We start from the raw sequence: 24,838 nt of genomic DNA, 5'->3' as shown, positions 1-24,838 counted from the left end.
TTGGCTACCATAATGTAAGAATCAGCCGAAAATAAGCAATTTCAGCCCCAGTGTGCTTATAAAAAAAATAGAGTAAGTGAAAAATAGCCCAATTTTGAAAAAGGTATAGCTCATAGTTTTTGTCAAATATTTTCATGATCCTTGTCGAAAATGGAAGAATTATTAACCCTGCCTTTTTGTGGTTATTAGTTTATGACCTTCACCCAACTAGGTTACTTCTTTCCACGAATCTGTTTTATATTGTAATTGTATTAATCCAGTCATATCACTGTCTACAGAGATCGCCTTTGATATTTGTATAGCCAAGCCCCGAGCCAAGCATTTCAACCATTCAGTATACAGTATACCAGCCCATCCCTTTAGTATAAATTCCTATCTTGCACTTCTCTGGTAACTCTCACACCACTCTCATCACAATTTAAACAAATAACAACACTGAAACTTTCATTTTCTTTTGTTTTATATTTTAATAGAAGCTTATATGGATATTGTTCTAACCCAATACAAAATATTAGCTTCATTCCACTCACATAGGAGTTACATAAACATTCATCAATAGAAAAATGTCATTTTTTGTTATACTATAGAGTTAGATAAGCATTCTTTTATGCTCTTTTTGAGAGTTGTGAAAAAATTGTAGAATAAAAACTCCCTGGGAGCTTCCTACTTTAGATTTTGCATAATCTTACAACTCTATCACAAAATTAAGGGCAATGTAGCAACAACATTTATATTCTTATGAAATACAGTATTGCACAGATATGTTGTGATGTCATTACATATCAGTGAATCTAAAACAATCATATTTCCTGTAATTCATATTAATAGATATGCTATTAAATTTTAGCGAAAGCCTTGTACCAACAATAAAATTAATTGCTTGGAAATCACAACAGATTTAATAGTAACTAGATCAAGATTTACAACCTAATCTAATCTAATTTGATTTTTTTTTTCACAATTTACATTTTCAGGTTCAACTTTTTAATTTTTCAGTACAATTTCATTTTCAATAATACTACAATTCAACTTTTTTTTAAACATTTTAAAAAATCAATTCGAGTAAATGCTAAAATTGTATTTTTTTTTTAAATTCCATCTATGGAAATAGTTGCTACACCAATAACCAAGTCCTAATTACATCACAGAAAGCTGTGGTCCTTATGACAAAGTTGTGCAAGTCCCTATGACATCATACAAAGTTGTGTACAGTCAATTTGTTTCAAAAATTATCTTCCAATACTTCTTTAATATAACTACTGCTCAGAAATAATATCTTCCTTAGAAAATATACCTTTCTACACAAACCATACACCTGGCCATGTTAAGAATTGATACAATTTACTAGTCTTTTCCCAAAACAGTTGGAAAAATATCTGTAGAGTTTTTAACATCATTACCTTTACAACAGTAAATATCTTTTGATACATATTTATATATATATATATGATTATATTATTATTAATATCTATTTACATGTCCACATTTCTGAACAATATCAATAAACTTAAAGTAACAAATAAATGTCAAAAAATGTAATATTCTTTAAATAGTCTCAGACTGAAGTCCAGCAGTCTGGTATCTAATATTCTACCAGTAGAGTAATATCTGACAGATGTGTCGAAGAATTAATTTACAGTTCTTATCAGAATGTAAACAAAAACATCCTAGAGGAATACGCACTAAGCACAGCTTCTTTGATTAAAAAGCATCACCCACGTCATCCAACGGTAAATACAGAATAACAACAATGCTATAGTACTGAAGGCCCAAAATTAATTGTTATCTTACAATCCTGACCCTTTGGCACAGGTGAATAGACCCACGTACTGGCTATTTATGTTACAAACACCCTGCAATTAACACACAAGAATCAATTTTATTCACAAAAATATTGAAACTACTGTTTCAGACTATGTATGTTAAAAATACTGGGCTTTTGTAAGATAAATTGATATGATTATGAAAAATTAAACAATTAATTCTATGTGGGCCTCACCATTATCACAACTAAGCTATAGGCTTATAAGTATAATGCAAATTTAACAATAGTAATACAATCAATATACTGAATCTTAATTTAAGTTAAATTTGTTTTGTATTTAGCATGTACACAAAGTCAAAGGTAATTATAGCTTTGGAAAATTTACAAACTACAGGAAATGTGAATTTTTCCATAAATATTTCCAATGTGCACAAAATTTTCCACCGCAAAGAATTTTAATCCATTTGGAAAAACACCCGACCTTTGTGCGTTGATCTGCTACGATGTTCTGCTTCAATGGACACACATAATTTGCTTTCTGTCTGGTAACAGGCAGTGCGATGTGTTGAAAGCTGCCGTAGTCAATGGGTGGGTTTTATTCTTTATTGATTGTGTCACATGATATTCATATCACAAGGTATGTCATATGATAAGTGCTTGGCTGTTTCCACTACTACTGTTGCAACCTGTGAAATGTTGAGATGATCCACACATTCATAGCAATTTTGAAATGTTCAGTTTTTAGTAGTCCTTGAATACATTCTGATAAATTTTATTCGCAGCACTTTGAAAAATATCTTGCTATCCACTGGCCAAATGCAACCCCCAATGTTCTATCATAACAAATATAGCCCTTCATTGTTCATTTTCTTCTTATTATAGAGCAACATGGGGGTGCCAACTGTACTCTTGTGTATGGTATATCTCAGTAAACGAAACACACGTGCCATCTGTTTCATTAGGTTCCTGAAAAATAAAACAAATTATTTATAATATATTTTAGAATAAAGAGAAAAATAAAAACCTACTGAAACATTGTAATTAGAAAATTGTACACTTAACCCAACCAAGGAGCAGAATGGCACCTTGAAAAAATTGCTTTTTCTTATTAAGCTCATTGTACATCACTGGAAAATACATAGCAATATTTAATGCAGTCGCCCTTATATTCATATGTATTGCAGTAATTTCCTGACTACTTTCATTCAAGGTTTCGACACTTCACAATGGTAATCCCGACAATGAAGAAATATAAGCCATTCACTACTGTACACAAAGGTGGTTTGCAAATACCAGCTGGAAACACTACGCACTCATTCACAAGGAAGTGGAGGCCCAAAGGGAAATATATAAAATATTCAACAACAACAAATCTTTATGTCGTATGTATGTACAGTAGAGTTTATTTAAGAATTAAAGTTTGGAATATTCACTTCAAAAACATAGTCATATATATCCTAATCATTATCATCAGTTATTTTAATAACTTAATTATTAATTTTTAATATATATACCATCACCATAACTAAGTCAGGAAATATTATATTAGTCTTTTGTCCCGTCTTTTTTGCTCCATTCTTGAAGTTTTTCCCTATATTAAGGCCAACTATTTTTTCAGACTTAAAATAACAGAAGGCAACCAAGAATCCCTCATTAATTATTGACAATGAAATTTGATAAATATAAAAGAATTTATAAACATACCTCTATAACCATACAAACTACATCATCACCGCTAAGATCCCGGCCGCTCCCGTGCTTAGCACGAACGCTATCAAGTAACTGGACTAAATGTCCATGATTGGTCACCTTGACCAATTTAATTTCAGATTCACTACAAAAGGCTTCCAACAGAGTAAGATGCATTTCAAGCGCTACATCCAAGTTAGTATCCTCTACTTGGATACACACCAAGACATTCTCAGATTCCCTAAAAAACAAAATGCATCAAAATTTAATCAACACATTCCAATATATTTCCATACTAAAAAAATAAGCAATCATCAACTTAAAAAAATATAAATTCCAAGAATATTAATTCTGGTAGGTGTGAATATCCTTCAACAACATTGTAATTTTTTTTATTTTGAAATATAAACATTGACTCGTTGAAAAATTCCTAGATGCCCCACCCCACTGGGAAATTAATTAGGCCTACCCATGATAAACTACGCAAATTTCCAACCTTTGTGGGGAAACTTGCTGGTTTTTTTTTCTAGTTCTGGCTGAAAGATTCCTCAGCTTGACAGTTGGAAATTCCGACCCCTGATAGAAATTCCGACCCCTGCCAGAAAATTACCTATATGGGATTTTGAGTTTTCTTGTAGGAAGTATATTTATCTCGTGAGATGAGATATACCACTAAAGTGAAGGAATTGTCACACATCTTATTTATATTTAATAAAACATTTATATTTCTTATTGTTATTGTTCATTCAAAAGAAATCTAGTGAAGATCCAATACAAATACAGTGAAAATCATTGCAAAACATCAAATATCAAATAGAGAACAAAACACAATTTAAATTATTCTTTTTTAATATCCAGCAATTATTTAAAAAAATAAAAACTTACTTGTCAAGTTTCCTTGCAGAATCATAAACTCCAAAAGTGACTCTGTCGTCTGCAACAGCCTTCACAATAACGTCTTTCAACGATTCACTTAAATCCATTTTATTGTTGTTACTAAAATAAGAAAGAAACAAGAAAATTAGAACATGAGAACTGTGACGTACGTTGGTTTTTTAATTGTTAAACCGTTTTCCTTGTCCGCATTTTGTCCTGCCTGACTGGGGTCATGGCACATTTGAAAGATTTAATTTAAAATGCTGAATTTACCAGCTGTTGACTTAAGCCTAAGAAAGATTTCAAGCCAAACCTTTTGATTTTCAACCGTTATTGTTAACTGAACTGAAAGAGGCCCATCTGTTACCAACAAGTTGCGACTTGTTGAAAGCGCAATGTCCCGAACACACCGCATCCAGGCCAGGGTAGATGGGTACATTGCACCACCACACCAAAATACCGGTAATAAAATGAATGAAAACGGCCGTAACACAGCATATGAAATAAAATAATTTGTAGTGCTAATAAAATATAAACTTACTTTTGCTTTTCCGTAGAATGCACAAGTGTATTTTGATCTGTATCTTCCAAAGTCATTATAATTTCTTGACAGTTCGTAATGTACGTCCACTCCCTACTAATTCCTAGTCGATTCTGATTGCTTCAGCAGTTTGTGCAGAGGATATAGTAATTTGACATTGCGTCAGCAAAACGTTGTCCTCGTGCTCTCTCGTTGTGATATCGTGGAAAGGCCAACGTGTTCAATGAATTATTCATGAATCTCCTTAGGCAGCACAATCTGATTAGTTATCCAACGTGTACGATGAATTATTCATTAACCCTTGTGATTTGATTGGTTCTGATTGTAGGTTGGTTCTGACCGGAATTGCTCTCTCATACCGGTACACATGACAACACTGTGACAAAAAAAATATACTTGTAGGTAATCAAGCTTTGAAAAACACTATTATTTAGCAACAAATTGCATAATACCTGGGATATTTTTTTTCTGAATAAATCAATAAATAAGTTTGGTTTTTTACTTGCATAGTAAATTTTTAAAGCACAGAAGTGCACGTTTGCACAGCAGACTCTTTGGGAAAGCATGGCTTTTTCTGGAGTAATCAACTCAAGACAATTGTCATACTGTACTAATGAACAAAATGAATAAAAATGACCACGTTTCAGATACAAATCTCGAAACAATATCATAATGACATCCTGAGCATAATGTTGTAATAATTAATAGGGCCTAGGACTACCAATGGCGTAACGACGAGTTATGGTGATCCGGGAGGCCGACAATTTTTGGGGGCCCTGTGTACATACCAGTAAATCATTCCCTGAAGTGGCCGAAAAACGACCGAAAAGACCGCATTTTAGACAATCAACTGTTGTTATCTCCTATAAAATATTTGCTTAAAATTGCCAATTATGCATCGCCATGATCAATTTGATATTTCTGGACATCGAAGCCTCTTCATGATGTACAAAAACTGAAATTTAAAAATTACATTTCAATCGGCAAGCCTCTCATAGAACTTATACTGTATGCCTAATACATATCTCACTATATTATTTTTCTATCTTACCATATTATTTTTCTATCTTAAGATGTCATCATACGTGTTCGAATCACATCCTCTAAGGACGAGATCATATTTTATAAATTAATTTGGTGTTGGTGTCTATATTCTACCAAGAAGGACTTGAAACTATTTACTGCAAACGTTGCAGTTAGTATATATGCCTAGGCCTAATCAATTAAAGGATTTTCCAGATATTTATAGTTAAATTACCCGTAGGTGATACTCTTTTAATTAGTCTTTTGTCACACATCTAAGCATATGTTGAAGTTTAGCCTTATTTGTTTTGCTACATGGTATTATTTATTTCTCGATCTTTTTTATCCGGCAATCCATTATGATACTGAGCATCTATGAGACACTTTGGTTACGCAATAGACATGCAACCTTACAGTATCAAGATCAACCGGCTGATTCACCATGTGGTTTTACCCATGAAGAATATCATGCGATTTAAATGACCCCCATTTTGGTGTATAAATATCGGCACGGAAATTCCAAGTACAATATAGAAAAACCCATGAGACTCACATGCTAATCAGCGTGATATGTAGACTTACAATAGATAATAAATAATTATCATAGTATATTAATCTTACTTGATTTGTTTTGGTGATTAAAAAAATAGATAATGTAAATAAAATATAAAATAATATACGGCTTCATTCGACCATGTGCAAAACAGGTACAGTGTGTATTTGGATAGAGGGCAGTGCTCAACAATTTATTAATGCCAGGATAGGTAGAGACTGGATTGCTATGAATATTAATATTCATGAGTGACCGCTGGCTTGCTGAGGTCACTGTGATCACTGCTTGGGATTTATCCCAAGATCTTCGGATTTTGATTGACACCTTGGGATCTTGGGATTTTTTGTTAACTTTTTATTAAACCTTTAAAAAAAAAAAGATTTTTGGAATGATCTTTATCCCACCCATTTAGCGGAGGGCCTATACTGTTTGCTTCAGTACGTAGGGTAGTAGATTTGAGCAAGAATATTGCACCTATTGTGTTGTAATTTGACAATTAAAAGTTCACTAAAATTCTTCAAAAATACTTTAATCTTATGCCTACCACCTTTACACTCCTGAAAAAAAAGGAAGTTATAAAAATCAACGCTTTTTTTCTAATAAAGTATGAGTTATGGTACTGGAATATTTTACGTGTATTTTTATGAATATGATTTTAATTCCGACAAGACATTCCCCACCACCACCACCATCACCTGCCCACTCCTCAACTTCCGAAATTTATACACAGTTGAATCAAAACGAACGAGATGGTCTCGAAAATCTAGACACTGTTTCGTCATACAGTAGGCCTACAGTATAATGCAATTCATTGGAAAAGCTTTGAAATTGGATTTTTAAAGAAGTTGTATGTATATAGACCTATACTAATATTTTGCGAATCTTGGAATTTTAAAGCAATCGTGGGATTTTTTTAGACTGAATCTTGGGAATTTTTCCCAGTAGTCACACTGGCTGAGATGTTGACAACACCCGACGCGACAACAAATCGCGTCGGGCTGCGTCGTACGACGCTGTCTGAGTTGGCCTTTAGTATGGTCCAAATTGTGCTTTTAGAGACAATATAATGTTATTTGGATAGGCAAATTATCGTTGTGGCATCGGACGTCAGGGGGTCCAGGCCTGCCCCATGGGTAGAGACTGGATTGCTATGAATATTAATATTGATGAGTGAGCCTCGCTGGAGCCACCACCAATGTTTGAGTACTGTTATATCTATTTTGTTTGTATTGTGCTACGCAGCACAGCAAAGTTTATCCTATCTTCTTCATTTGTTTTGTTACCATCTCGTATAATCCTACTTCAATTATATGCGTCTCTTTCATGCTTTACTGCCATTCATCCACATCTAGTATGAGCACCAGGGGGCCCAACATTATAGTTTTTGTTTCCGATTTCGTGATCAATCTGCTTTGCATTGTATATACGTTATTAAAACATGTTTTGTTTTTCACTAAAATATACTCTGTATATATTTACACCTGCATAGATTTATGCTACTTTATGCCTATACCAGTTGGCCTATGTAATCGGTTTTATCATAAAATTGTCTGAAATATTTCATCTGTCATGGACCATTCTATGTTCTCTGACAACGCAATTAACAATACATAAATGCCATAAACCTTGTCCATGACTCCCCACCTGTTAGGACCCCAGACGTGTAAAATAGTGTTGTATGATCATATGCATCACTTTAGGAACTCAATAGCACACACACCTCAGACACACCTCAGAAACAAGACAATAAATGACATACACAGTGTTTGGTATAAAACCATTTAAGGCCTAGGTACTGATTTTTAATGAACACCAATGTCAAGCCGAATCTGTGTAAAGAAAAAAATTACTGAAAGTTTTAAATTCAATGATAATTTGTTACACTACATGTGTACAGAAAAAAATATCTATAAATCTAACTTTGAGGCAGGTGGGAAACAACTCTGAATGATAATATCTTAAAAGTGCCTTGAAATAAAATAAGACAAGTAACTACTTTCAATTCTTAAGTGACAATTCCTAAATAATATTAAAAAAATACCACTCAAATTCAAAAATAATGTTTGTCGCCATTTTGTGTCACCAAATATATTCTAATCATGTATCTGAAAGCCCTTGCATTCGTTGAAACAGCAAACTGCTGCCTAGATACAAATACTCTTCTTAGTTCATCTTATTTGCAATCAAAAGACAATCAGGAATAAGAGTTGATTTTAAGGGTATTTGGAAAATTATAAGAAAATCAAATCAATTGCATTTTCCTAAAAAGGTAGATCATACAGTATATGTGAGGTGTTGTCACAAAATGAGTCTTGTAAAACATGAGATTTATCATTTTGAAAAAAATCAGATGTCTTAAAAACGCCTGATAAAATTTTCTTGTTGGTTTTCCTTTTAATTTTTAAAAATAGTTTTACTAAAAGGTACCTGAAAACTCACACGTTTTCTATCGTGAGACATAATTATTAAAAATCACTTAAATCTATTCATTAATATAAATAGACTTCTTGAATATATCAAGTTGACCTGGTGTACAACATGACTCATTTTGTCACTACACCTCACATGAGGGGCACACAACCCTACCAGAGATGCAGGGATAATAAAACCCTTAACACATATGGAGACAAAAATCTATTACCCGAATAATGGTGAAACATATTTGCAAACACACAAATCAGAAAGTGTAAATGTCACTTATGATGTATTGGAACAAAAGGCACAGTGCAACAGTATAGCACAACTGAAAACAAATGAAACCTAACTATAATGATAATAGAATATCCCAAGGATAAATGCTGCCAGCAGCAGAAAGCAAGGATATAGTGCTCATTAATAACTAAATTAATTATTTTTTAATTAGTCAATTAATTTATTAATGGAATTTCATTTTTTTCTTTCTCTTTCCATCATAAACTACTAAATGCTCACCAATTATATCACTGCACATGATCATAACATGTCCGAACAATAGCATTTTGAACAAAAAGTTATAAATCAATTTAGATAAATTATTTAAAAAAAAATTCAGATAAATGTGGCAGTAATACATGATAATCACAGACCAGTATTCACAATTTAATTTGAACTTTTTTCTATAGTTTTCTATGTAAAATAATTCTTTTAAGTAAACTGATGTAGGAGTGAAGTTTTGCTTACCTGATGTGTTATCATACTGAATACTCAGTACATTCCAACATACTTGTGAAAAAAGTTGCAAGTGATTCGGGTGTACTAAATTGGTTTACTTACAAGAATTATGTTACACAAACAATTTGATTACTTAGGTGATAAAAAATTATTAATGGAAGATATATGCCAATTATTTTTTTACAAAACAAATCATAAAACCACATCAATGAAAGGTGGTGGTCTTTAAAAAAAATATATTAGAACCAAGTATCAGTAAACAGTACATGTCATAATAAAATCTGAAAAATTTTGGATCAGAAAAAAATACATTTTTATCTCAATGATATGTTTAAGTGCTTTCATATTCAGTGGCACTATTCAACTTTTTATACTTGATATGTGAAAATTTAGATAATTTTTTTGTGATGCTTGTCAAAAGTTTACTATTGATTCAACAACAAAAACCCCAATGAACTGATAAATCTGAAAGTCAAGTCTTATACGTGTATTTGCACAAAGCCCTACAATTTTTTAGCCTATTTTTCCTAGTGTTCAATAAAAGCAAATTCAAAAGTATTCATCTGCACATAATAACCATGATTCTATTAACTTATTGTTTCCAAAATTCACATCTTGTTTTTAAAATTACTTAAATTAATTAATTTATATCTCAATTTATAACTTTGATCTCCTCATCTCCGAGACCTGAATACAAATCTTAAATCACATAATTGGACTGCTTTCCGCATTCGTCGTTTCAATTCCACTATTGATTAAATCAGATACTCTGCTTCAGGAACAGTTCATTATCTACAGAGGGGTGCTTGATGGAACCCAAATTGTCTTATTTTGTTCTCTATCAATAATTTTCTTGACAGCATTGCAAATACTTGCTAGGTTCCCTCCTGGTATTGTATCTGAAATGATAAAAGTAAGCAAATGATTTAAACTGTTGCTGTCATTTAAAATAAATTGGCTGGCTTAACACTGGAGTAAAAAAAAAATTGGTAAGAATACAAAGCTTTGACCAGCTGGAAATGGTTTTGCAAAACATTATATATAGTGTAAATCTATATACCTTGCAAAAGATCTCCTATCTCGATGCCATGCAATCACTCAAGAGCAGCCAAACCATGCAATAAACTGTCTCAATGGCAAGGAGACTAGCCGAGCGGTTAAAACAGGAGCAATGCAACCTACAGCCATTATTCGAGGGGCACGCTGGTCTATGGTTCTTCTGGTGGAAAAGTCCTTTCGGCTTAAGTACTACAAACCGTAGGCCGAGTGTACACAATTGGGGCCAATTATACACTACACATACATTATATATTTTTAGATGAGTAAAGGGGGTTACTCTAGTGTACTAATCCATATATCCCCTGTTGTGGACAGACAAAAGTAGCTGGAATTGGTTTACCGGCTCAGACACAAGTGACCATTAGGGGAGAAGGAAGCTATTGCACAAGCTAGTCCATGCCCCAAGCACTATAAGTCACTATATAAATCAATTACATTACATCACCAACAATGTCTTATATACTTTTATATATACTTTCAGTATCAGATTGACTCACAAGATCAACACATACAGTGTGTATGAGAATTGAATCCATACTTTTGTTAAGAAAATTTATTGTAAATGTATTTACATAGAATTCAGATTGTTGAACTTACCGGAGAAGAAGTGTTTGTAGTTCTGTTCCTGTCGCTGCGCATTCTCAAAGAGCTCCTTTGCCTGTTTGTAGTGCACACGTTCAGGTAAAAATCGTGGATCTCGTTGCTCCCTATGAAAACAAAGTCACATCACTATATTCTATGTTTCAATTAAAAATGTGTTCATTTTAAGCTTATCAAATCCATCAACTTCTAAATGCATAGTTCACTTCTGTGTAGCTTTACAAACAAGCTCTCAAGTTGTTTAGCTATCTATTAAGGGTCTGAGGGCATCTGCAGTTTGTGTTGGGCTGTCAGTTCAAAGGGTCCTTCTTGGCAACCATCTAGCTTGTAATGTTTTATTATATTTATATTATACACAACACTAACAGTATTTTGGTTGGAGTTAGTTTTGTCATTTTGAGAATTTTTTTTAACAAGGAATAAAAACATAATAGAAATTTTACTTACTTGATTTGTTTTGGTGATTTAAATTTGATGTAGATGACAATAGGGTAAAGATGAAGTCTATGAAGTCGTTCAACAGCTGACGGACAAATATCTACAAGACAATGGCAACCCTACAAAAAGAAAAAGACAATGCATTACATAAAGCAATGCATTACAGAAAGCAATGCCTTAAAAACCAATACAATTGCAGCAGGTACTTCTACAAAACCAAGCATTGAACAATAACTATATTTCCAACACACAGTACAGTATACACCATACAGCCTGACGCACAAGAAAACAATGATGATTACAAACATTTAATAAATAATTGTGTCAGTCTTAACCCTCTAGATACCATCTTCGACTGTAGTCGAAATTGACCTCAAACCGAGAATTCCCATTTTCGAATACAATCGAAATTTCGTGACTAAAAAATAGGTGGTTTTCAAATCGCTCTTCTGTTTTTATTTTAGCTCCAATACGTCAGAAATTTTGAACACGCATGCGTGAAGCTTTTGTCTTTCGAAATCTGTGAAGAACTCACATGCGCTTATATAAAAATTTTTAGAAATATCAATTTGAATTCGTTATTAATTTCAAAATTTTTTCGAAATGGCCGCACAAGATGTGTACACAGCTGAGCAAGCGATTGACCTGATTTTTGATTCAGACAGCGATGAAGGTGAATTTTTAGATGTGCGAGACTTAGACGTGCCTGTTTAGCGATGAGGACGGTGGGGCTTCAAGCAGTTCTGACGGCAGAGATGTTCTTGATGACGATGAGCCTAGGCCTAGAAATGTGAGGGTAGTCGACGCTTTTGAATGGAAAGATCGCGCTTATAGTTATGGATGGTTGGGTAAATAATTATATAACTGTGTGGAATAGGAATGTTTTATTTATTTATTTTTTTTGGGGGGCTATAATTTATTTTTTTTTTCGGTTTTTGCTGACGATTTATATGTAGCATTTTTCTGTCATTTCTATTATATTATATATATATTATATCATATTATATTATGAAAAAAAAATTCCCAAAAATACAAATTATACATCAAATGAAAGCTTATTCTATAAGCTTTCTTTGTTTTTAGAAACATTTTTCTGTATAATTTACAGAAAGTTCCCAAAAATCCACCAGAGCGACGTATACTCAAAAAACGCAAAAAACCTTGTTACACTGCAAAAGAATCCGGTATTCAAGGGTTTGCACTATAAAAGAATCCGGTATCCAGAGGGTTAAGTTGTGTCCTTACTACGTAGCAAATTAGATATTTATCACGTAATATTGAGCGTGTCCAGAACTTTATTGAGTACATGTTGCCATGGCTTCTAGTATATCACATTTTACTCTGGTCATTGTCAAAATATTCAATTCCATGATGGAGTACTCCACAATATGTGCATTGGTAACAAAACCTATAAATTACTCACTTACACTAAAGCAGAGACAAGACAGATAGAGTGTCTTGTCTTAAGACTAGAGTCAGAAGCCACAATAGGAGCTAAACACAACTTTAAAGATTGATAAAACAAAACGCAACAGCTGCAATGAGCCTTTTTCTGGAATATAACTTGGTTACCTGCTTGCTAATTTCTTTGATGGTTGATGTATGCACGCATTCAAATTCCTCGCCGTTCCGGTGGTAGTCAATGAACACACTGTCAGAGATTGCTTTCTCAATTGAGATCAATGACATCTTCATCACTTCTGGGTGGCATCTGGTGAACTTGTCTGGTGATTCCAACTCTAGTTTCTCATTGACTCTGTCATTTAGAGGGCCAATTACCAACACCGGCCTCTTCTGGTTGTCTGCAAATTAATAAACATTAGATATCAGTCCTTGTAAAAATTGGGAAATGATCAAAAATTCAGATATAGTTTCACTGAATTTCAGATTTTGTGCTAAAACTATTTTTTATTGTTGTATTTTTTAGTCTCATATTTTTAGTCTCATAACAAGGTTTATGGAGTAGAGTTGTTTTGTCGCTAGAAAAAATCCTGGAATCTGACAGGAATTGAAACAAGGACAATAGGATTGGAAGGCGAGCATCTTAACCACCAAGCTATTCAACTCCACTCGAGTGTATATATTGTGAGTGTGTAGCAAGTAAAACAATGGTGTTAATTAATTAATGTCAATCAAATTTAGATCAAAAGTGATGTACTTACAATCAAGTCTTTCAACTCTCTGATAAGTTGGGATGAATATATCTGTGGAAAATATAAGAGTATGTCATCATTCACAAGTAGTATCAACAGAAATATATGTCACGTTAGGTTATGTGCTATGGTATTTTATGCCATTGTTACATGTACAGGTGCCATGCACCATTGATATGCAAATTACTTGCAGTTAAAAGACCTTGGCTCTTTGTGATTCGGGTAGTCATTGAGTGCGGTAAAGGCTTGGTGTTAGGTCAAAACGGTCTGTGACTATAGTTTGATAAGCCGGGAACAAATAGGCCTTAGTATATACCGTACGTGTAGATGTCAGGATAGACATGGATTATGTTAACCTATAAGCTGTAAACATTACAACAATTGTAAGTAGGTTTTAAGAACAGATTGTGGGTAATATTTCTAATTAGCACTTATTAGTGAGATGAATATTATTATTGTAAAATGTCTGGTATTTTACTGCAGGTGGCCTCGTGCCCGTGATATACCTTCGTTATAGTGGTGGATAACCTGTTGACACATTGCGTTGCATGAACTGATTGACTACTCATTCGAAGCCTGTTTTGGGAATCGTGTGTTAGAAGTTCATGCAGTACTCACACTTATTATTGAGAAATACAGTTTGGAACAGTTTACCAATTCAAGCTGATATGTATATTGGACAATGGATAAGTCATGAACATTACATTGATTTGAACTCTGAATATATGTTAATAATCTATATGTTCAATTTATGCTTACATATTAAGTATGGTTCGTTATTACATGGACAATGTGATGACAGTTTCAAAGCCAATAAATTTATGAATGGTATCTTGAGTCTGTAATTATTTACCCGTGTGACAATATACTACAGATAATTTGGTCAAAGTTTAAAAGTTACGAGAGCAGCTTAGCTCAGTTGGCTAATCTGGTGGTAGCCACTATGTATGCACTGAACATGGAGATCTATATGTCCCTTTTGTTACAAGCCCCTTGTAATGCAAGTTATGATAGTGCACACCATCCATCGGATGAGATGCTTACGCCGCTGGTCCCATGTGCATGTTAAAAAACACAGTACACTATTCGGAAAAGAGTAGGGGATAGTCTCCCAATGTACAATGACTTATCAGTACCAAAAGGACGCCACTGGAAATAAGCCTTCTTCTTTAGACTTTCGTGGGTTATCCTTGGTGTTTACCCAACTAAATCCGTCCATCCACACACACCAGTAATGGAATAGATATCTATTAATTCCTATAGCTACTCATATAAATTGTTATCACAATTCCATGTAGCACCTCTCATAAACAACTTAACAGCAGAATAATTTTCCTGCTCATTGGATGTACACTGTAAATCTGCCACCCTCCTTTACTATTACAGGAATCCAGAAATCTATATACTATACAATTGTGTTTTGAATACCATCTTTGCAGGTGAACTATTATTCAGGGCCCCCTTAAATTATGAAATACAGCTTCATAAACTATGTCTCATTATGAAGTGGAGATGTTTCAGTCATAGGGAAAAATTCTGGGATGCCTAGGGCCCTGGCTTTGGAGTGCAGGCATCATAGCATTGCTACATCTCCGCGACTGCATTGATTTCATATTGAGTTAAAAATGTAATTAAATTTCTGCATAAATTAAAATGAAATGTTATAATGGAAGCTCACCATCCATTATCGGAACATCTGACATTGATTGAGTCTCAAGGGCATTCAACTCCCTACTGTCTTTTGAACTTTGTCGTTGATGATGCTTCTTGCGTCGGAAGAAGCTTCCACGTTTTCCGCCCACTGATCTGCGTGACGTTGTATGTCGAAGGTCTTCATCCTCAGAATAACTTCGCTTTCTAGCTAGATCTTGTTCAAACCTTAAATAAAAATAATACAATTAAATGCAAAGTTGATTTCTTTGTACAATTCAAACATCTTTGCAAATTATATTAGATCACAGATGTAACGATTATGAGGCCAATATCTATTAACAAGATGCTGAAATAAAAAAAAATTAAAGGCTATTCTATTAAAATTTCAACAATCATAGTACTGAGGGCACTCTATTTCATCAATAATGTCTTATACTCATTTACTGTAGAAAGACTTGTACTCCAATACAGAAACTATCAAAAAGAATTTCATATACATTATAGGAAATGTTTCATACTGGAGGCAGCAACTATTTAGTAAATAATAGAATTACAAACAAAAAAACTTACATTGTTTTTCCTAGTATGTGTCCATGTTTAATTTTTTGTCCATTTTCTTCAACTATCCAGGAATGCCAGAGCCCAATTTCACCATTTGCCATCGTGTCATCAACAAACAAAATTGTTCCTTTCTTAAATGACAGGAAGTTTTCATTGTCAGCTGCATAGCGGCATTGAGCCTCGATGTAGAAGGAATCGCATGGCTGCTCTTGGATTTTATTGAACTCTGAAAAAAATGAAAGGATTTATGAACAACTTGCAATTGACTCTAACATAACCTTTCAGATTTTCAAAATTTGTTTACATTCAGAACAAAAAACCATCTTTAATATTTTATGGCTATGCATAAATTGAACCATAATGGGATTTAGTTCAAATCCACTCACATACCAGGATTTTTGCTGATAAAAATAGCTCCCTCTCTAAGCCTCATAATGTCGCCGAAGCTTGGATTAGACCTTTTTTGGTCAAAGTAAAAGTGAACTGGGTCAGTTTGAACAAACATAATCCAGTGCGAACAATCTGCATAACATTCTCCATGGTCAAATTACTCAACTCGCACATTAAGTTTAATCCAAAGAAACATTCACCAGAGAAATAACCACACTGCATCTCCTAAGCAGATATGTTCAATGCGAGAAAAGCAACTCAGTTAAATGTTGCCAAGCATGTACTAATACCGAGGAAGTCACTTAAATTTTCACAGAATATGTTCAGACTGGCAATGCAATGTAATCAGTTACATAGAATGTAAACCTATTACGTATTTAAATCCAAGTGTAAACAGACAGTACAATCTGACCAATGTTACCCTTTGTCTTGTTCAAAGTTCATCCAATGTGAACACTGACATTAAGTTCATAAAGTATCTGCAATCAGCCAAATGTTTCTAGAGCTCCACATGACGGCAGTATAATAGAGGTAGTAGATCTAAAAAAGTTCTATTAATCAATCAACTATTAAGCAATCAGCCTTATGAGGGCAGTATAATAGATGCAGTAGGGCTAAAAAAATGTATTAATATACTGTGAACTTACTAGCAACATTGTACTGGGCAAGGATTGTTATTGTGTCTGTTGGTTTCTGGAATTCAAGCGCTGCTTGCTCTGCAGTAGCAGACCGTAAGTCAACTCCATTGTACTAAGAAAAATGAAAATATCACAAAAAAAGTGAACCCAAGCAAAGTGAGTGATTAATTAAGTAGTACACAAACAAATGTACAAGAAATTTAAATTAGGTTTAGAAAGATACTCAAATTGAATGAATTAGACAGGATTAGATTTTACAAAGAATAGAAAATTATCATCAATATATAAATCACTAAAAACTCATTACACCAATACAGAAATTGAGAGAATAAGGCTTACAAAAAATATAAAATTTGCTAATTCATCATAATTATTCAATTAACTATATTTATCAACACTGTTAAATATATATTTTAGTGGTATCATTGGAACCAGAAGATAGACTTGACTACTTTCAAATTTCAAATGTGAATAATTCCTGCAATATGCCTATATATGGGTATGATATGAAATCACCATGCTCATATATGGGAAATTCAAACAAATATGTAACAAGTACAGCATTGAGATGTTCTACAAACTAATTATTTATGAAACCTACCTCTAAGATCTGATCACCAACACGTAGACCATCTGGTCTGTTAGCAATGCTATCTGGTTGAAGCTCAGAAACAAATATGCCGCTTGCATTCCCACCACTGGTACTGATCCCGAGGGATGAGCTCAATTTACGCAGGAAAACAAAGCGAGGTTCACAAGGCATCGGAGAGTCATCCATAATCGGAGAGCTGTAAAAAAGAGTAGTTTAATCATTTGTTTTATTAAGTCAAAAATTATAATAACTAGAGTACTCCCTGTGACAAATTTCAGTCCTAGAACATAGGGTGAGCTAGGTCTAATTATTTTTTCCCATTTTCTCAAAGGTTAATTACTGTACAACTAAAAAAAGAAATTGTTAAGTTGTAACTATTATTTTACTTATGTAGTAAATATGATTTACACTGTAACACTAATGCAATTTGATTTTATATTATAGTTAGCTATGCCAACTCTTCCTTCTAATGGATGTGTTTTGGAGTGCAATCTACAAGGTACAAACACTTACAAAAAATGTTCATTATAGCAGTGAAATTTTTCATGACTACAGGCAGGATTAAATAAATGCTTATATACAGCACAATGGTGGGTGTATAGATACCCACACTCCTATTGGTTCACTCCAGTTCCCATTTTTTATAAGGAATTCAATGGCTTGCCTGTCATGCCAAAATTACTCCTTTATGGCCTATTGTTTTATGACAATGATGATTTCAATCTACTGTTCAAACAACAATATTAATATTATTATACTAGTTTGACTTTTATAGCATAAATTAATGAAATATTGCATGCTTTTGATTCAATAGATTGATTGAACATTTATTTACATCTGAAACTCATTTTATATTTTATATGATACTGTATTACTGCATAGATTAAATCTTGAGATTGATTTAACAGGTAACTTTAACCTGATTATAAACCACTGGTTAATACTATATTCATAATGATTAACGATCTGATGACCACAGATTTTAAATCACTTACTATATTAAAATGATGTATTTTTAGAAAAATGTTTTGTACCTATTGAGATCTAAACCAAAGACCCTACCTGAAGCTCATGCTTGCCCTTGGGGTTGGAGGCGTGACAGTACCATTATCTGACGCCATTGCAGAGGGCGGTCGACTACTGACAGGTGAATTCGTTGTAGTACTGATAGGTGTGGCTGTTGGAGTGGTCTGGTTACTTGCGCACACTGATCTCCTCTCAACTGAATGTATTTCTATAGATCAAAATAATTATCGATGGTTAAAGTTGTTACTTATGTTGACAATAATAATCTACAGAATCATCAGTTCAGATTATAGAAAATATAAAATAGAAACAAAATATATTTTATTTCAATTTACAATCAAACAATTAACTGATACATACACTTACTGCATGAACTTACAAGTATTACAAAGATAGGAATTAATTAGCAATAAAAAAAAGAGTTAACACTACAAAAACATAATCTTAACTAAATTTATGATAAAAATGGAAAGATGGAGGTAGTTTGAATTTTTTTCTTACTTTCTGGGTTGTACTGGGCCAATATCTGCACACTGTCTCCTCCTTGCCAAATTATCTTAGCAGCAAGGTCATAGGTTGATTTTCTCAAGTTGATTCCATTATACTGTAAGGGGAGAATCAAAATATCATCACAATTAAAGATGTACTGTCCCTTGCAAAAAACAAAAAACAAAAAAAATCATAAAAATCATTTTTGAAATTTCTTGCCCATTTTGAAGTAACATAAAAATTATCAACTTGAACATTGAAATTAGTGTATTTAAAAAATGCTTACCCATAAAAACCATCATTTTACAGCAAAAAAATGATAGAAATTATTATCTTTATTATAATTATCCAGTTAAAAAATCAGGGAACATATTTTTTAATTTAATAATTTCTATGCTCAAGTTTATAATTTATTTATTTGTGAAGAGATCATTTGTTTAATGGTCTCAAAAAAAAGAATATAAACAGAAATTTTAAAACTTACTTCTAAAATTTGATCCCCAGTAACAAGGCCAGCTCGGTGGGCTAGGCTACCTGGCTGCACATCTGTCACCATTATACCGCCGTCAAATCCCATGCTTATCGAGATACCAAGTTGCTCGGAGCTCTTCTCAATCGATATTGTTCGAATTTCTTGCTCCCTAAAACAATGAGGAAAGCCAACAGATATTTAAAATTTGTGAAAACTATTTTTTTTTTCTGCTACTGGATGTAGTCTATAATCAAAAAAGCTTCATATCTATTTAAATTTTACTTTTGAAGAATACCAATTGATTTCATTGTTTGAGCTGAAAATGTAGAATACTATCTGCAAAACATACAAAATAACAACAATGGTGTTGTGTAGGAATACACAGCAACAAACTCATTTAATTACTAATTCCTTAGTTATGAGGCGAGTACAGTTGCAGCCCTCATGGTTTACATCTTACTAGACACATAACCATAATATTCAAAATTTAAATTGTTAAAGTTACCTTGGACGAGGACGTGGTAAAGTGTAAACACTCTCGGTTATAGAGGCCAATGAGCTCCGCCCTGAGATATTTTCTGGAATGGAGGGAGACATAGCACCATCACCAGAGCTGTAGGATTTGACAGATGCTTAAATGAAAGACAAAAGCAGCAATTATCATTTGGTTTCTCTAACAAATATACACCATTACAAATCTGAAGATTCAGAAAGTTTCTCAAAAAAATAAAGAAAAATGAACTTACTTCTTTCCAGGGAGTTGGTAGACTGGGTTGGTCCTGGACTCATTCGGTGCTTCCCTGACGACAGCTGAATTCGCTCTGGACGGGGGAAGGATGTAGGAAGGGATAATGTGCCTGCGTTTGGTTGTGCCAAATACTGCTTCATCTCTGGTGTTATATTTTCAAGAATGCGATTGTTGTTATTACTACTTTGATAGTGTTCAGATGGAAGGGTCATTGACCTTCCACCGTACATTGTTTCTGATAATGGTGATTTTACGCGGTCATTATGTCCTGGCCGACGATTTACAGGCGAGCTTTCTGCCATGTAGCTGGGGACGACATACTGGTGTCGCACAATCTGTGATGTGGCAGGAATGCTTGAGAATGGTTGCGTTCCTGGATTAAATTTAAAATTGGCAGTAGATGTCGGGCTGGTCCAAGCTTTACTTGTTGAGTTATGCTGCTTGCCGTTATAGTACTGAGGTTCCGATGTTTTTAGTCTTTGGACTTCACTTTGCATGATTGCACTTTGATTAGGTTTGGCAGAACGAATTGAAGATGACCGGGAAACTTCAAGAGGTAATGAAGTGCCTTCCCGATTGACGAAGTCTTCGCTTGTATCCGGTAATGAAACTGATGCCATGTGCATACTATGAACTAGTCTGGGGTTCGTCTCCCAAATTTCATGTTGGTTGGATTGCAAAGGCAATGATTTATCTGAGGGCGCTTTGTTTGGTTGACGTACGCTTCTTTGTGGACCATTTGATCTGCTTGTCTCTTTTTTGTTAGGTTCGCAAAATATATATTGGTTAACTATAGGAATGATGGTTTCACGGTTGCTTTTCGGTTTCTTAGGATTACAAAGTTCTTCAGGAGGTTGACGAGATTTTGGCCATGTTCCACGTTGACTTCTTGGTGACTCAATGGTCTCCGATGGCCGGTGGTCTTTATCACTACCGTTAAATTTCCCCCAGTCTGCTTTATGGATATTGCGAGAACTAGGGTTCTGGGTAGGAATGCGAGGTTTATCATTTGGCTTATGCCTAATTAAATGTTCGTGGGAATGTTTAGAGGAGTCTTGTGGTGTATTCTGGGATACTGGATGTGCATATCCATGGGAATGCTTATCCTGCGAGTTCTGGCGTTGGTGGGAGTGTGAGCTTTCTCTTTGGTGTGACCCGTGGTGTTTGATATTTTCTTTTGGACCGCGTTGTTCATGTCCACGTTCTTGATGATGCATTGGTGCATTGTGCATTGTCTGCAACTGCCATGGATCATCGGATCTTTTTGAAGTGCTCCTTCCTTTTCTGTCATGTATTGGTCCATGGTGGATTGAGAAATGCTCATCTGTTTGTGATGTTATTTGGATCGGTGTGGCATGATAAATATCTTTTTTCGTTCTCTCTAATGTAGTATTCTTACACTCTGTATTCGAAGCCTCTCTGCGCTCAATCTTCTCATGCACCTCTGGAAACGGTGCAAGACTGGATTTGGATGAAGTGGACTCCTGGCTCTTAATGGAGTCGAATGTCGGACTTGTGCTCGTAGAGAAGGAACTGCTACTACTTGATCGCAAGATGCCAATAAGGATTGGATCACCTGACATCTGCAACATTTTCTCTACATCCCTTGTAGTACGGTTCTCAAGCTGTATGCCATTGATCTATGAAATGCAACATATAATAATGTTAGTCTTAATGGGTGTCATTCAGCACCACATGTGGCAAAGACGAGCTAAACGAGTCACTCGTCGCAAATCCTGCTTCACAGACAATAGCCAGAACATGCTGGAATGTCAACATTTTTGAAGTCTATTTTATTACACTAAAGTAACCTTTACATATCTATATATCATGCTATGCTGTTATTTTCCCCATTTTCAATGTTAAAACAACAATTTTCAACAATTTGGTGATGGTTTCTGCCTGAAAAATGCCCAAAATCATAAACTTTGCAAGCTGATTTCTCAAAGATTGTTCTTAAAACAGCTGTATGTTAAAACTCCTGTAACTTTATAACGAAATGTCGGATTTAAATGATTCTTTTTACCATTTCATAGCTCTCATTTTACTGTTTAACTTTGTATCAATACCTGAAAACAAATTTTTGCGACGAGTGACTGGTTTGGATGGTCTTTGCCACATATGAGGAAAGATGTCATAATGGGGGATTTCTTCCCAGTTCAACGTCTTCCCCTTCCAAAGCTTCACCCTCAAACAAATTGCAAAACACTATCATACTAATATCGAATAATAATTATGAACAATCACACAAAGATAACAATAATATGATACACCTGGACTTTCATTTTTCCCATCAGGTGAGAAACAATTCTAAACAAAATACTTACTGATATTATCCTGTCACCAACAGACAGGCTGCCCTCTTTAGCTGCAATAGATCCTGGACTTATCCTCCTGATGTAGACTCCTGACTCCAGACTGAGTCCATGATCTTCTCCAGCTAGGTAGAGCTTGACAGAATGCACCATTTTGCTAGATGAGCACCTCCGTCGCTTCACGACCTTCAGGGAAAAACCATGAAATAGCAATTTTATTCTTCTGGTTAGTACTACCACAATAAAATGTAAACAGTTATATTATCAATCTGATGATGTGGAATATAATATATGATTACAGCTACTGCTGCTCACATTGTTACAAAATTCAGAGTTGTAGCTATAGAAAACTAAGGGTGTCTGGGTGAGAGACATTCCAAGTGTGGGTGGGTGATAAAACTGGTAAACTCTAAATAAGAAGAGTGGATTTTAAGGATGAAAAAGTAGGTTAAGAAGGGTGGGTGGAGGGCCATGAAATTAGCTTTAGACTGGGTGGAAAACTTCAAGACCATAACTACACATCTGAAAATTGTAACTGGTAGGACACAAATGTACTGTCTGAATACAATGATGCACAACATATAGACCTGTTTTTATCATCCACCAACAATTAAGATGAACTGTAATGCTTTGACAGCTCATTAAGAACTTAGTGAGGTGAGTTGTATGTTTTGGGAAAAATCTGTGTGGATTTGAAAACTGTTCCAGAAGTATACAAACATCCTATGACATAAAATAGGTCATTTCCAAGAAGGCATATGTGAGGGTTTGTTGGCCATATGTTTTCGTGTTAGCAGCTGGAGTGAAAAGTACTTAGTGTTGGTACTAACGATATTGACAATGCCTCTGCACTTCTTCAAGGCTTCTATTGCTGTGTTACGATCATTGACATTTGTCATGTTGATATTATTCACTTTCATTATGTAATCATTGACCCTGAAAAAAGAGACAAATAAATAATAGCACATTAAATAAATATATGACAATAAACATGATATCTATCATTTACCAAAATGTAGAGTAGGGGTCCTCAAATGTAAGGGTACTATATGCTTTCCACATGGATTTCATATGACATTTTCAAGCTGACCCACCAATGATTGCTATATTTAATGGTTAATTTTTTTAAATTTATATAGCGCAAAATACAAAAAGTCTCTATGGGCAGTAAAACACAAGCGTAGAGATGTTAGGAAATGTGAAAGAATGAAAGTACCAAGCCAAGCGAGCACTCAAACCGCAGTATGGGGATACACCTTCGTCGCTAACAAGGGACTGAACCCTGGTCAGTACCTGTTGACCATCAAAAATTTAAAGTATTTCAACATCATCTAGTGCTGCCTAATAAATACGCTTAACACAATCTTTTTATTTTAAATTACAGATGAGAAGATGGTTTTAATAGAAGTCTTGTATGCATTTTATTTATTTTTTCTTTATTTGCTATATGTCTCTAAATTAAGTTTAGTCACAGGGAGGGGGAGGAGGGGTATGCGGGGGTGAAGTAATTACTAGCCACTAGTCACGACAATTGTGTGGCTATTTGGCTTCCCCAGGTAGATTATTATAGACTGAATTTTCATAAATAAATGAATAAATTAACTTCCTGACTAATAATAAGAAAAGAATAAGTGAAGTCTTCGTACCTGAGTCTTCCGTCAGCACGGCTCCCTTTGTCGACTTTTGATATAAAGATGGTGGAGCAGTCATCTGTCACATGACCATTGCTCTTACGATCCCCAAAATCAAAGCCTAGCACACTGGCATCACATTCCTGCATGAAAATATAACAATTATTATTATTTAACAAATAAATAATTTCCATCAAACATTAAATTGTTTCCATGTGATTTTTTTTCAAAAGGGGGAAGGTATAAACGAAGGATTCTTTCAAATGTCTGAAGGACAATGATGCTCATTAAGTATCAACTTTAGTATCAACTTCCACCATATTGTTGTTCACACTTGAATTATTAAATGAAAACCTTACCTGTGGCCTAAAGCCTTGTTGAACTGGATTCATTTTTACAAAGATGAAGGGTAACATTTCCTTAAAAATAACTGTTGTTTACAATTTGATTTGAAATAACTAATAATGAAATATAGT

General features: G+C 34.2%; 2 protein-coding genes across 4 annotated transcripts in view; both read right to left on the bottom strand.

Annotated features, from left to right (window-relative positions):
• Positions 1–446: 446 nt before the first annotated feature.
• LOC117108774 (growth arrest and DNA damage-inducible protein GADD45 alpha-like) lies at positions 447–5,038 on the bottom strand. Its single transcript, XM_033250922.1, has 4 exons — positions 4,872–5,038; positions 4,340–4,450; positions 3,470–3,695; positions 447–2,731 (listed from the first exon to the last, which is right to left on the bottom strand). Exons 1-4 carry the CDS (start codon positions 4,925–4,927, stop codon positions 2,642–2,644), a joined length of 483 nt encoding a protein of 160 aa, XP_033106813.1. The 5' UTR covers positions 4,928–5,038; the 3' UTR covers positions 447–2,641.
• Positions 5,039–8,212: 3,174 nt separating this feature from the next.
• LOC117108783 (disks large homolog 5-like) overlaps positions 8,213–24,838 on the bottom strand; it is a 52,615-nt gene continuing 35,989 nt past the window's right edge. For all 3 annotated transcript variants that reach the window (XM_033250932.1, XM_033250933.1, XM_033250934.1), the window contains 17 exons: positions 24,378–24,505; positions 23,562–23,667; positions 22,744–22,917; positions 20,415–22,056; positions 20,174–20,300; positions 19,681–19,837; positions 19,209–19,311; positions 18,744–18,915; positions 17,691–17,877; positions 17,099–17,201; positions 16,071–16,287; positions 15,526–15,725; positions 13,857–13,898; positions 13,267–13,496; positions 11,704–11,813; positions 11,254–11,363; positions 8,213–10,496 (listed from right to left, as the gene is read on the bottom strand). In XM_033250932.1, the coding sequence (XP_033106823.1) occupies positions 10,390–10,496; positions 11,254–11,363; positions 11,704–11,813; positions 13,267–13,496; positions 13,857–13,898; positions 15,526–15,725; positions 16,071–16,287; positions 17,099–17,201; positions 17,691–17,877; positions 18,744–18,915; positions 19,209–19,311; positions 19,681–19,837; positions 20,174–20,300; positions 20,415–22,056; positions 22,744–22,917; positions 23,562–23,667; positions 24,378–24,505 (3,915 nt within the window). In that variant the 3' untranslated portion in view covers positions 8,213–10,389. The remainder of the gene's footprint in view (positions 10,497–11,253; positions 11,364–11,703; positions 11,814–13,266; positions 13,497–13,856; positions 13,899–15,525; positions 15,726–16,070; positions 16,288–17,098; positions 17,202–17,690; positions 17,878–18,743; positions 18,916–19,208; positions 19,312–19,680; positions 19,838–20,173; positions 20,301–20,414; positions 22,057–22,743; positions 22,918–23,561; positions 23,668–24,377; positions 24,506–24,838) is intronic.

The sequence above is a fragment of the Anneissia japonica genome, unplaced genomic scaffold, assembly GCF_011630105.1.
Source record: "Anneissia japonica isolate Jap-2015-1 unplaced genomic scaffold, ASM1163010v1 scaffold287941_len684077_cov200, whole genome shotgun sequence".
Lineage (NCBI taxonomy): Eukaryota > Metazoa > Echinodermata > Crinoidea > Comatulida > Comatulidae > Anneissia > Anneissia japonica.
Note: the sequence above shows the minus strand (reverse complement) of the source record. Positions and strands in the feature narration are given on the sequence as shown.